The sequence below is a fragment of the Scophthalmus maximus genome, chromosome 3 (assembly GCF_022379125.1).
Source record: "Scophthalmus maximus strain ysfricsl-2021 chromosome 3, ASM2237912v1, whole genome shotgun sequence".
Lineage (NCBI taxonomy): Eukaryota > Metazoa > Chordata > Actinopteri > Pleuronectiformes > Scophthalmidae > Scophthalmus > Scophthalmus maximus.
Window position 1 is genome coordinate 5,436,142 of NC_061517.1, and position 12,776 is coordinate 5,448,917.

Genomic DNA, 12,776 nt, shown 5'->3' on the forward strand with positions numbered 1-12,776 from the left:
TTTGCCACTGGGAAATTAATCCTACACCGGTTTTCTGACTTTATTTTTAGTTTTTGGAGTAAAGAAGGAATTCATCATCACAATATCTCGAGCCCCGACGGTCGACCGGGAGTGTTTTCTTCTTAGTATCTTGATGTTTTCGCGCCGGAGCTGTGGTCATAGAGAAAACATCCTGTGAGCGGTGATCTCTCCGACTGGCCAGCTGCCAGAGACGACGGGAGTTCGCCTTCGGCTTTTACTGAGCAGCAGCTGAGAGGTTTTTCCAAATCCCAGATTGACTCTACGACGTTGAGATCAGAGCTCCGGGGGGGGGGGGGGTCCGAACATCTGTTGAAGGACTCTTTGTTCCTCTGGAGGCTGAGGCATCTTCCTCGAGACCTCCTTGTCCTGGGACTGCACTGTACCGATCAGACACCTCCTCCCAGACGCTGTCGCGTGACCGCTAAGAATCGACACATCTGGCGTGATTAAAAACCTTTCTTCACATCTGTCTGCACATCTGTCAAATGACGAAGAACCTGAATTATAGTTCACATTCTCCAAAAACAGGACACTGAGTGTAATTTTGACAATTATTTTGGCTGGACGCTCATTGTCACGCAAAGCAAGAAAAACTATTTCTGTCGTTGTTATTTATTATTCACGGCGGTGTCGGAGGACGTTTCTTTTAAAAAGCACTGGGTGGATTGTCATCATATTTGGTGAAGGCGGTCACGGCACCCAGATGATGAATCCTAGTGGCCCTGGTGGCTTTTCGTAGCTTTTTGTCAAGATGCTGCCAGAGTCCATGACGTTCCCGTCAGACTCGGCTGTGTTTGGTGCTGCGGAGTTTCTCTGTTTTGACAGTGCAGACCGAATCTCCAGCTTCACAGTGTCGACGTACTCTCAGTTCCTCGCCTGGTCGAACACCTCAGTGTGTCGCGGAGTGACCTCCTCCTCCCCCCTCGTACGTCCAGTCGGGCCCTTGGATCGTCTCTGTGACCCGCTGCACCGTGTTATTTATTGCTTTTAACTGAGTGGTCTCTGTCTGTTTGGACTCTTTTTCCTTCCTTTTCCAAACTCATTTGTTAGTTGTGAGTTGAACTATTGCTATTGTTGATTTTGTATCTGTCAAAGTTGCTACATGAGTCAACTTTTCCTACTTAATTCTAAAGCCCCACAGTACTCGTTTGTGTCAGGCCCCCTGTGAGGAATCACCTCCACAGCTGATCTACTTCCTAATCTGTTTAAATCCAAAAACTGTTAGGTGTGTTATGCAAAATGACAGATCAGCACACAGACACAGTTGCGCTCATGGCACGGGGCTCTGAAGAAATAGAGGAAGTTTCCTGTCGTGGTCTGTTTCCTTCCCCCGCGTTTGCAGAAGCGAACGTTGTTGGGTTTTTTTTTTGTTGTTGTTGTGGAGGCTGCGTCCGGTCACACTTTCACTTCCTGTGTCGCAGATGAGAACAATGTCCGACGAGGCCGAGCAGAGGATGTGTGACGAGGACTTCGGTTCGGACGAGGAGGGCGAGGAGGCCGACGTGGAGTCTTACCTGGAGGACAACAGCGGCGAGCTCATGGACCGGCTGAGGGAGCTGGAGGTGAGGAAACCACAGAGCACGTTCGGATTCAAAATGGCAAAGGAAGGTTTGGGCAAAATGAAGAGCAGCTTCCTATGGTCTACACAGTAAACATGAAAAAAAACCTTGCACATAATTGATACAACTTAATACTTTAATACTGCAATTATCGCCTTTAATTCCATTTTCTAAGTTAATACCAAACCCAACATCTCCCCTCCAAATAGCTTCAACATTACATTTAAAATGTAAGGATAAAAGCTATTGACAAAATCTTAAATTTCTGTGTACAATGGGCAATATAAGTTTTTAATCCCAGTGACTGTAAGAAAAAAATGGAAATAAAAAGTGTCTATATTTTCCAAAACGGTCAACTTATAGTTAAAATGATCAATTTGTAAGTGTTAACTGCTGTTGTAAATCAAACAATGAAACATCTTTATTTAGTATGATTCATACTGTTTGTATGAAATTGTTTATTTTTTAATAAATACAGTATAACATTCACTTTGCTCAGTATTGAAACCATACCTAAATTATGAAAATAAATTGACAATAGAAACAGGGAGGTTTAATGGTCACACTCTTTGCTATTATATGATTTAAGTCTAAGTCCCTTTTAATGTCTCATTATTCATTACATGAAGATTTATGGGGTGTACTTTTTTATTTACTAAATCTTTATTTGTGCAGAGATATAGTATATATAGCATGGACCAATGTCACATACGACACAGCATTCATAACCCAGGCTTTTAAAAAACACAAACATCAAAAGGGGAGAGAATATGTCAAAACAGGAATGATGCAAAAAAAAGGCGTTTTCCTGTCAAGCATCTCATCACATCTCTAATGTTTTTGTTCAACACAAAATGAAATGATATAACAAGACGTGGTATGAATTACCCGAAACCTCATGTGTATTTTTCCACATTAACATTTATTTATTTTTTCCGTCTTTTCATCACAGGCAGAGAACTCGGCTCTGATTTTGGCAAACGAGAGTCAGAGAGAAGCGTATGAGAGATGCTTGGATGAGGTGAGCATCACGTTGTTACGATACAAAGGGAATTAAGAAAACGAGCATCATGTATAAATTCACTCTCCGGGTGTAAAAATGTTCTCTTGTGATTATCAGGTGGCCAACCACGTGGTCCAAGCTCTGCTGAATCAAAAGGTAACGTGGCGCCGGGCGACATTTCTGCGTGTCTGTGTGTCGATTTGTCTTCCTTGTGACATCGTCGACTTGAGGCGCCGTCAGTTCAGTTATCTCACCGCGCTCACGTCTGTCACCCGAACAGGATCTGAGGGAGGAGTGCATCAAGCTGAAGATGCTGGTCTTCGACCTGGAGCGACAGAACCGGGCGCTTTGCGAGCTGTTTCAGCAGAAACTGCCGAACCACCCCGCCGCTCACTATCAGGTGAGCGAGCTTCCTCCGTGACGATTCAGGAAGGATTCTTGTTTCACAATATACGTCTGCAGCAGCAGCAGCAGACGACGAAGGAGTACTCAGTAAAATAATAATAAGTTAAATAAAGTGAAAAGTGGCATCATACTGTACATCTGAGAATGTGCCTCAATTGAGTAAAAACAGTCAAATGTCCTAATGGATAAAAATGTAAATAACGTAACGATGATACCTGCTACTACTGTATTGCAAGTAAAAGTTCTGCATTCAAAATGTTACTTAAAAAGTAGATTATTGGTCTATTAACATATAATCAGCCTTTTAGTGTTGCAGCTGGTCTCAAATACTTTCCTGGGTAGTTTAACTTTTATCTTTATTGTTTAATTGTGTATTAACTGGGACGATGCACAACGCATTTACTGCACTGACTATAGCCAAAAGCTCATGTCCACACAGGTTGATGAGGTGAAAAAGAAAAAAGTGAAATGAAAACCTTTCACCTTTTACAACAGACACAAATAACATGAATATTACAAACAGCAAAGAAAGGAGAGTCCATCCTAGTTCCCTACCAGGGAGCGAACCGTCTGTGATCTAAACATCATTCAAATCCAAAAGATTAAATGAAAAATGCGATAAAGTGAAGAACTTTCACTTTCAACCTCAGTCTGTGTGTCAGTGCAGTAGCTCTGATTGTCGTGAGCAGATGGAGCTGCTGATTTCTTCCTCGCCTCATTCTTTCCAGTAATGGATCTAGAGTCTTTTCACCTCGGCTCTACATTGTCCCGGCAGCTTTCCCGGGACAATGTTCGCTCCTGGTTGTTCTGTGTATTCAATAGCCTCATAGTGTATACAGTGTCACCATAATTGCCCTAATGAATCTCCCCTTACAGGTCCACGCTGGACCCCTCCCAGACTACAATGCACAGCTGCACAATGACTCGGCCAAACAGGCGGAGCCTGCACAGACTGAAGCACAAGCCAAGGTGATTATCGCACAGCCAACGAGCCGGAGCCGAACCAAACACTCGGAGTGGAGCTGAGGGACTGTGTCACGTGTGACGTCACAACGCGCGCTGACATTTGCTCTGTTTTCCACCATTGTGCTTTAAAAAAAACAAAAACCCGCCGCTGCTAGTTTCCACCGCACTCACTTCCTGTACGCATGCACTCCAAAGGTCTTGGTCGACTAAATTGTTTCGGCTCACATTCCCCCGTCAGCAGTGAGTTGTGTGTTTGATAAAGATCCCATTTCTCTCCCCAGGGAAATGGCTACCGCACACAACATGCCTCCCCGGGCCCTCGAGGCCCAGCCGCCTCCATGGAGGCCCTCTCTCCCTTCTTCAAGAAGAAAGCACACATCCTGGAGGTCCTGCGCAAGATGGAGGAGACGGACCCCCTGAAGTTCCACCCGTCCACCGCCAGCTTGTCTTTCTGCGACTACAGCCAGGTGCTCATGTCCACGGAGGCCGTCCTGGCCACCGCAGACCCCCTCCCGTTGCAGTGCAAACCCCACCACACACACTGTCGCTGCTCCTGCTCCGAATCGGACGCGCACCAGCATGTCAACGGCGACGGGGCGGTGAAGTGCGAGGGAGGGAACACCTGCTGCTGTTTACGCTGCAAGAGGAGCCCCGACATTCCTCCGAAGCCATGCAACCACGTCTGTAGCCCTTCGAAAGCCAACTCCGCCACCCAGAGCCATGCAGTTCCTGCAGCTGCTCCGAGCGAATGTCACAGTAAGTCTGTTCCCCCGTCTAAACAATGTACCAAGATTGAAGCCCACCAGCCACCAGCAGGCGCCGCCGCCCACTCGTCGGTCACAGAGGCAGCCGATCAGAGCCTGGAGGTGACGGCGGTGGAGCAGGATAATTCAGCAGAGGGTCGTCTCATCGCAAGTGCCGCTGAAGAGCTCACTGGCTTCTGTCCGACCACCCACCTGCCCAGTTCTGTGAAGGAAATCTCCCACTGTGACTTGGAAACGAGTGATGGCGTTCACAATGGCTTGGCGCTCCCCTCCGTCGACAACAGCGCGTCGATCGACCCCTCGTCCATCCCCGAGAGGGACAGCACAGATCCGGAGGCCTGCTCTGTGAGAGCCAGCGCCTCCGTCAGCCCCAGCTCCTCCTGCCTCAGCGACGTCAAAGCCGCCGCCATCAACTCCCCGTCCAAACTGCTCAAGTTTTTAAAGATCCCCTCGATCGGGGAGAAGTCTCAGGCTCCGACACCTCCCGTCCGGCTGAGCCCCCAGCTCACCCGCAGCTCCAGGATCCCCTGTCGCACCAACAACTACGAGGTGTACCACTCTCCTGTTCCCACGCGCAGGGCCACCACCACCGAGCGGTGCAGGCAGCCCCCTCCACCGCCCTCCAGGTCGGAGTCCTACCCGGCCACACACTCGGCACCAACCTCCCCTCCGCAATCCGAAGACGTCTGCACTCCGCCCGTTAAGGACACAAGCTACAGCAGCCTCTCTGCACCCAAAGCCAGCGCTGCTGGCTCAAAGATGAGCGCTCCTTCCTCTGCATCCTCTTCCTCGCCCAAAGTCTCCCAGAGGGTCCCTCACTATGAAAATGTCTGCGATATGTCTACCAACTCCAGAGCGGAGGAGCCAACCCAGGGCCTCGAGAAAAGAACCACCCTTCCATCTCAAGCAAAGGCGAACGGCGGTGAGAGGAAGCTTGTCAAATCGCTACCAGAGAGCGCCCTGAATCCGCCTCCTCAGCGAAAGCAGTCGTCCTCCTCTACGTCGGAGTCCACGTCAGACGATGAAGAGGACTCCGACAGCCCGGTGTGGGTCAACCATCACAGCCTGCCCAACTCGTCCGCCCTCGGTCAGGGCCGAGCTAACTACTCACGCACCAGAGAGAAACTGGAGACTGACATAAGGGAGGTCCCAGTGCAGAGCTCAGAGGTCGCTCAGCCGCCGCCACCTCCGCCTCCTGCCAGGAGGGGCGACTCCTCTTCGATCCCCAAGAGGCCTGCGAGCGGGGCGGCAAGATCCCAGGCCGACTCCAGTCACCACGCTTTCAAAGACAGGCTGGCTGCGCTGGGCAAGCTGAGGAGCTCAGAGGACCTACAGGTCGGTCTCAGGCCCGTCGACGCAGCGAGCGACGCCACCTGCGGGGAAGAAAGGAGTAAGACCGTGGAGAGGCCCATGGAGCTCCTCAAGGAGGAGCAGAGACATTCAAAATACACAGACTCCCTGGATGGTAAACCTAAAGGGGGCAGCGGTGGTTTGAAGTACCCGGGGTCGTCTCAGCTGTATGATCAGGCGATGAAATCTCAGTCTTCTGCTCCGGCAGTGGCAAAACAAGAACTGTGCGTGATCAAGACCGAAGGCCCCAAGAGCAGAATAGGTCTGCCGTCCCCCAACGCAGACGCTCCGCAGGTGCTACGCAACAACATCAAGTGTCCCGGCTCCTTGAATCTGGCCTATAACCTCAAACCCGGTCCTCACGGTAGCAGCAGCCCCAACAAAATCCCGCCGAAATCGCCGTCCAAACCCTGCCAGGGCCCGTCCGTGCACAGGGGGACGAAGCCCACGGAGACCCCGCGTTACTCGTCCAAGTCGGAGGAGAGGACCAAGATCGGCGGGAAAGGGAAAAAGAATCCGATGTACGGAGACAGCCTCCCGCCGCCTCCTCCGAGGCCGCCGACGTCTGAGGGGGAGAAGCCCCTGCAGCCGGCGCCCAGCCCGCAGTCTGCCATCGAGCAGAAGGTGATGAAGGGCATCGAGGAGAACATGCTGAAGCTCCAGGAGCAGGACCGAGGAGGGCCGGCCACCGAGGTCAAGCAGAAAGCGTCCAACGGCATCGCCAGCTGGTTCGGCCTGAAGAAGAGCAAGCTGCCGGCGCTGAGCCGAAAGGCCGACGGCACCAAAGCGAAGGACGAGAAGAAGGAGTGGAAGATAAACATCCCGTCGGTGGGCAGGGACTCGGTGAAGATGGCCACCAGGTGCAAAGAAGGCGTGGAGGGCCTGAACATCTCCACGCTGATGGAGAAGGCGGAGGGGCTGAGGAGGGCGCTGGAGGAGGAGCGGGCCTACGTGGAGAGGTCGGGCCGGGGCCACTCGTGCGAGGTGGTGATGGACCCGGCCCAGGGACAGCTGGCGGTCATGTACAGGGGGGCGCGCTCGGACAACTTCATGCAACAGCTGCTGAACAGGTGAGAACGAGTGGATTCTTTGAGTGGCAACGCGTAGCTTTAAAGGAGCAGTCTGACATTTTGGGGAAATTCACTCATTTCCCTCTTTCTTGTCAAGAGTTAGATGAGAGGTTCAATACCATAACCTTTTATGTTTTATTCAGTCTATGACAGTTGTTGTATATAATCTGGACTCTAAACGGGACGTTTTGGTCTTTGGTAGCAGTAGTTTGAGTTTGTTTCTCTCTGCACTGGACCAACTCGCCACACAACCTTGACAAATTACACACACAGTTTTGAAAACTCCTGATTGTATCTGTGCAAAGCATTTTGGGATCCCCATACCGCCGCAACAGCTGTTGACACACAATTTGTTCAGTCTCCAAAGTCGTGTCTTCAGAAAATGCCTTGTATTTTCTTTTTTTAAACCAAAGTAGGTGAAGAGAAAAAAAACTTAGTTTGTTCCTCTTCTACTTTGGTTCGGTGTCTCTTCTGTAAATGAGAAGCACGGGAGGGTAATTTCCCAAAAATCTGACACTATTTTCTTCAAGATGGGGAAAGCAGCCGTCGAAGGACGATGCGAGCACAAACTTTCATTTCTATCTTATATTCTAATCTGGTGAGGTCAATGCACATTAACTTCTAAACTCTGATTTCCACCAAACTTGCTGGAGGGATGGTGCCTGAGCCCGGGAAGAACCCATAAAAGTTCCGTGCGGATTTGTTCCATGACAAATAAATCACTTGGGTTATCATATCTCTACAATACGAACTAGACAATAATGTGTATGATTGTTCAGCCTTGTGCGGAGGTAACGTGTGCGCTCTACCGAGTGCGTTCGTGTTAAAAATGACAGAACACAGCAAGACAGTGGCCAAAAGAATAAACATTATCAAGACAAGCATAAGCAAACCACTGGTGCGATAATAGAGCAACAATTTGGCACACAAAGCAACAAAACACACTTCTGATCCGCATCAATGAGACAGAAATAAAACACGACAATCATCAATGTTGACCTCGAGTTGTACGGCCTGGTAACGGCTCCAAGGAGAGAAAGTAATAACCATGACAATCATCTGTGTATGTAGTAGATTCTTAAGTGTTTGATTATTAGTGTGGTGACATGTTAACTGAGTGTTTGTGTGTGTGTGTGTTACGACGACAGGGTGGACGGGAAGGAGGCGATCAGCGTTCCCCAGCGCCGGCTCTCGTTCGACTGCAAGACCTCAAAGCCGGTGTTTGCTCAGCAGAGCGACGTCATCGGTCACATCACCTGTCGGGACGATATGGAGAAGGTACGTGTTCATTGATGAATCATTTCCCTGCAGACGCAAGACTGACTGACATGTGGCCATGAGACGGGACACGAAGCAAGTACAGACTCTCTCGTTTCCTGCATCGAGCTCTCTGGCCTTTTTCAGTGTTGCATCATTAAATCCTTGTTCTTTACCCAGTTCCTGTCTTTTGGAGTCTAAACTTGGCATCTGACTCGTTGGCCTCATCTCCTGCATGTGAACATCTGACACACTCTGTCCTTCCTTCATGCAGGGATCAGAAAGAATCGGCAAGATCACGTCGGACGAAAACCTCGCGGATTCCGTTCACTCTCAACTCTTTGCAGGTAAGATGAGTTTGTCGGTATTAATACTGCACATTCTCAAAGAGATTTACTTTTGACTCACAGGGAAATTTATAACACTGAGGTATTAGTATTAGTACTGGTTCAGAGTACGTCTTCTAATAATCTGACTTTCACTGAATCACATCTTTTCCACACTGAGGGGAAATAAATTGGCTCACACGTTTATTACCATATCAAATGGTAAACAAACGAGAGCGGGCCCCCCGAGGAAAATCGGTTCACATGCTGCAAAAAAAGATCAAATAGAGACTGGGGAAAAAATGTATTTGCTTTGTGCCTTTTTGATGTGTTTGTTTGTTTCCTTAATTATGTGAGCATTAAATGAATTGTTTCCACGTTAACCGGTCATTGAATCTCTCTCTCAGGTTCTGGTGCGTCCACGTACACCCTGGACAGCGGCATCGGCACGTTTCCCCTGCCCGACTGCAGCAGCGGCGCGGCGGGACGCAGTCTGTCGAAGACGAGGGCCGGTGCCGAGCACCACTCGTCGGGCTCGCCGGGGCGGGCCGGCCGACGGGCCCGCACCCTGGACCGAGAGCTGACGCCGCAGGAGGAGTGCTACACGCCGCACAAACAGCTGATTCCCACCATACAGTACGGCGCCATGCTGGAGGGACGAGGCTCCGCCGGCGTCATCCGCGAAGGTGCCAACAAACACACACGGTGGCCCAGTTACACATGATAACAGCTTGAGGAGATCAGGTCGTTCAGAACACGGACACTTAAAGGTCCGGTACCATGAATCTTTAAAAGAATTCACTTTCCTCAAAAGGAGAAAGGGAATCTAATTTACAGACGGAACTTGATTTGCCGTCTTTATGACTCTTATCCAGGTCTATGTTCCATTTATTTATTGGATTGTATCATTCAGAATTATTGTTGCATACTGCTAGAAAATAATAAATCATACTAGGCTACAGCATCCCTACTTCTTCAAAATTTGTATTTTAGCCAGTGGGATCGTGAAAACGTTTATTAAATTGCATTTTATTTGGTTTTAAAAAGTCTTGACTTTAATGACGAGTGACAAAGTGATTTTTAAGATACAAACATTTTCCTCAGAAATTAATTGAAGCAACGTGAAATTCCCGAATCGCCGCTTTAGTTGGATCTGTGCCAACATTTAATGGATTCTCCAAAATCCTGCTGCGAAAAAAACCAACCGACAAACTCACATATTACACATAATTATCCTTTTGCAGAGATTATAACTCACCAGTTGTACAAAGATTGGTAATGTTCAGGTCACGTGATTCAACTCCTAATACTTTTTTTTACCTTAAAATACAGCCCTTGGTTTTTAGAGTGAATCCATAAAAAAGCTCCAGTTATCACATGTGAAATGAATATTGTTATTGTTATTAATCATCATTACATTCAGTATTTCAGTATGGGGGGGTTGCCATGTGAACACAACATGCAAAGTAGAACTGAACACAAAGCACAGTCTGTTCTCCCCCGTCTCATTATTTTTTAAGGCATTGAGTCATAAAACCAAATTATTTAGAATAATATGATAAAGATTTTGATCTGATGTCGGTGCCAAGTTCTGAGATTAAGACCGTGAAGGTCTTCACTGAATTCCAGGGTAACTCCTCCAATAGTTACGGAAACTTAAAAACCACAACATCAAATTCCATGACAAGATTCCCATGCATGTTGGAATATTTCCAAAGTGTTGGATGAGAAATGTGTAATTCTTCATCTCCAGATAAAGACGCCCACGGGGCGAACATGTTTTCCCCTCGCTCCAAGACTTGGACCTTCCCCAACCTCAAGACTCCGGCGGGACCTGCGGAGGTGTACCTGGCAGTGGAGGAGGAAGAGGAGGAGCCCGTGTCCTTCGGCTCACCGTTCAGAGGGGTAGGGACGGAAGTTTGTTTGGCTTCCGGGGTAAATTGTAGCTTCATCTGTTTCAAATAATGTTGAATAAATGAGTCTATTGTGGAGTTTACAAGTCTGTATTTTAACCGTCCTCGTCGATTCTTTATAATTAGCTCGTAGTTAAAATAAATTATCCGGATATTTCTGAGAAAAGGCCTTCACGTCATTTGGTACCTCGAAAAAATGTGCCAGCTAATTATCAGATAATTCCATAAATATGGGACGTGTACAAAATGAAGCGTCACTCAACCGACCACACTGGTTTTCTACCTGAATGAACGGTTATAATGACGCTTTATGGATTGTTTGACTTTGCTCGGTAAAGAAGCTGCAGGGCAGCAGCACGTGAAAAGGAATTAAATGGGTCAACGACAGACTGAAAATACTTTGCAGGCAGTAAAGTAGAGAGACATTTTAAAATCTGCGCTCGCATCTTACATAATGTAAAAAAAACACAGAAGCACATTCTCCCTTTAGAAATTATTAATCAGCTGAATATTAAAGATTCACACAGTTTGTTTTTTTTTGGCGCCTGGCGGTTGGTTACATAAGATGCGGCACACGACCTGAACTGCTTCCTTCCCCTCTGCGTCCTCTCTCTCTCACAGAGCGTGAAGGCCGGCGGTCCCTCCGCCAGCCGGGTGGTCGACCCCGGCAGCCTGCCCGTCCCCGCCCAGTCCGGGATGAGCCGCAGGGGGAAGAGCCGCACCCCCAGCGTCCCCGAGATGAGCCGCGAGGCCGGGCTGGAGCTGCTCAGGGAGAGGCCGGAGGAAGCCCTCTCCCCGAGCCGCCCCCAGGTCCTGGAGACCCCCGAGTCTCTCAGCGACTCCCTGTACGACAGTCTGTCGTCCTGCGGCAGCCAGGGATGATCCCCACAGAGGACTGGGTGGGGGGCAGATACTGGTCTGGTCCACGGACTGTGAGGCCCCACGCACCGCTCTGAACTCGTCTCCTGCTCGCTGGCTGAACTGTGATGCTGCTGGACCCGCCGCCACCGCCGCCTTCGAGGAAAACAAACTGTGCCCTGTTGATGTCCGCAAAGAATGATCTGGTGATCATCTCATCAGCCGTTTCTCTGTTGCAACTGGAAAGATGGATCCATAGACTCCTCCTCAGGATTTCCAATAAACGTGAAGCCAGAAGCCGCCCGAATGATATATAGGTTCAGAATGATATATAGGTTGTTCACTTTTTTTTTTTTTCCACAATCAGACTCGACTGTGGACGCTTCTCTTTAAATTCATGTATGCAGGACAACAAGACGCATGGCCAAGCTAACGATTTAGCACAAAACGTCGTCACTCTCCCGGTGTAGCTGTTCAGCAACTCGTCTTTTATTGTTGTTTTTGTTTTTTTTCTCTCATCCTGGTCGACGTGTCGTCGACGCACATCACGGAAGCGGTGAAGCGCTGATCAGGTCAACAGCTGACGTACTGTACTGTATCAATACATCCGTTCTGTTCTCGACATCTCTTCATTGCATCATTTATTGGAAAAAAAAAAAACGACAAAAAAAACATGGAGCTTCGAAAAAAACGAATGTTCATTGTCTGTGATTCTTAATCGCTCAACTCATGCATCACAATTTTAAATGTATAAACGATTTTATTGATCATGTCGATATTGTTTTGTTTTTTTAGACCGAGGAAGGTCGTCAGAATGCGTCCGTTCTGAATCATGCTACATTTAAAGGTAATATATACCAGCAATAATAACATAGAAAAGAGAAATGGCTACACTATTCAATGAATATGTATTTCTATTATTTATTTATTTTAAAATGTACATCATTTGCAAGTCATCTTTTATTTTGTAATCTCTCTCTCTTTTGCCGTCTCCTCGCTTAGTAGATTGTTTCATATCTTGTATTTCAACATCTCTGTTGCCGTTTGTTCCCTTAGCCGATAGAGGTCCGACGTACCTACTGCCGTTTTTCAACTTTCTAATTAAAATGTTTTGATTTAGCTCTTGTTCGTTGTTTTTGTATCATTTACACAAAATTCAGTGCATAATTCATTTATTATAGGTGCTGTACTTCTACTTTCTGCTACTATTTACTTCTACCCCACTACATCATAATACAGAGGAAATACTGTACTTTTGACTTTTTTTTTAGATTAAGATATACA

General features: G+C 47.8%; 1 protein-coding gene across 3 annotated transcripts in view; it reads left to right on the forward strand.

The window, feature by feature from the left end:
- nckap5l (NCK-associated protein 5-like) overlaps positions 1–12,611 on the forward strand; it is a 38,755-nt gene extending 26,144 nt beyond the window's left edge. For all 3 annotated transcript variants that reach the window (XM_035644526.2, XM_035644528.2, XM_035644527.2), the window contains exons 3-13: positions 1,443–1,583; positions 2,533–2,601; positions 2,701–2,739; positions 2,864–2,983; positions 3,865–3,957; positions 4,236–7,138; positions 8,287–8,416; positions 8,670–8,742; positions 9,129–9,407; positions 10,475–10,626; positions 11,256–12,611. In XM_035644526.2, coding sequence (XP_035500419.2) covers positions 1,443–1,583; positions 2,533–2,601; positions 2,701–2,739; positions 2,864–2,983; positions 3,865–3,957; positions 4,236–7,138; positions 8,287–8,416; positions 8,670–8,742; positions 9,129–9,407; positions 10,475–10,626; positions 11,256–11,516 — 4,260 coding nt within the window. In that variant the 3' untranslated portion in view covers positions 11,517–12,611. The remainder of the gene's footprint in view (positions 1–1,442; positions 1,584–2,532; positions 2,602–2,700; positions 2,740–2,863; positions 2,984–3,864; positions 3,958–4,235; positions 7,139–8,286; positions 8,417–8,669; positions 8,743–9,128; positions 9,408–10,474; positions 10,627–11,255) is intronic.
- The last annotated feature ends 165 nt before the right edge of the window (positions 12,612–12,776 follow it).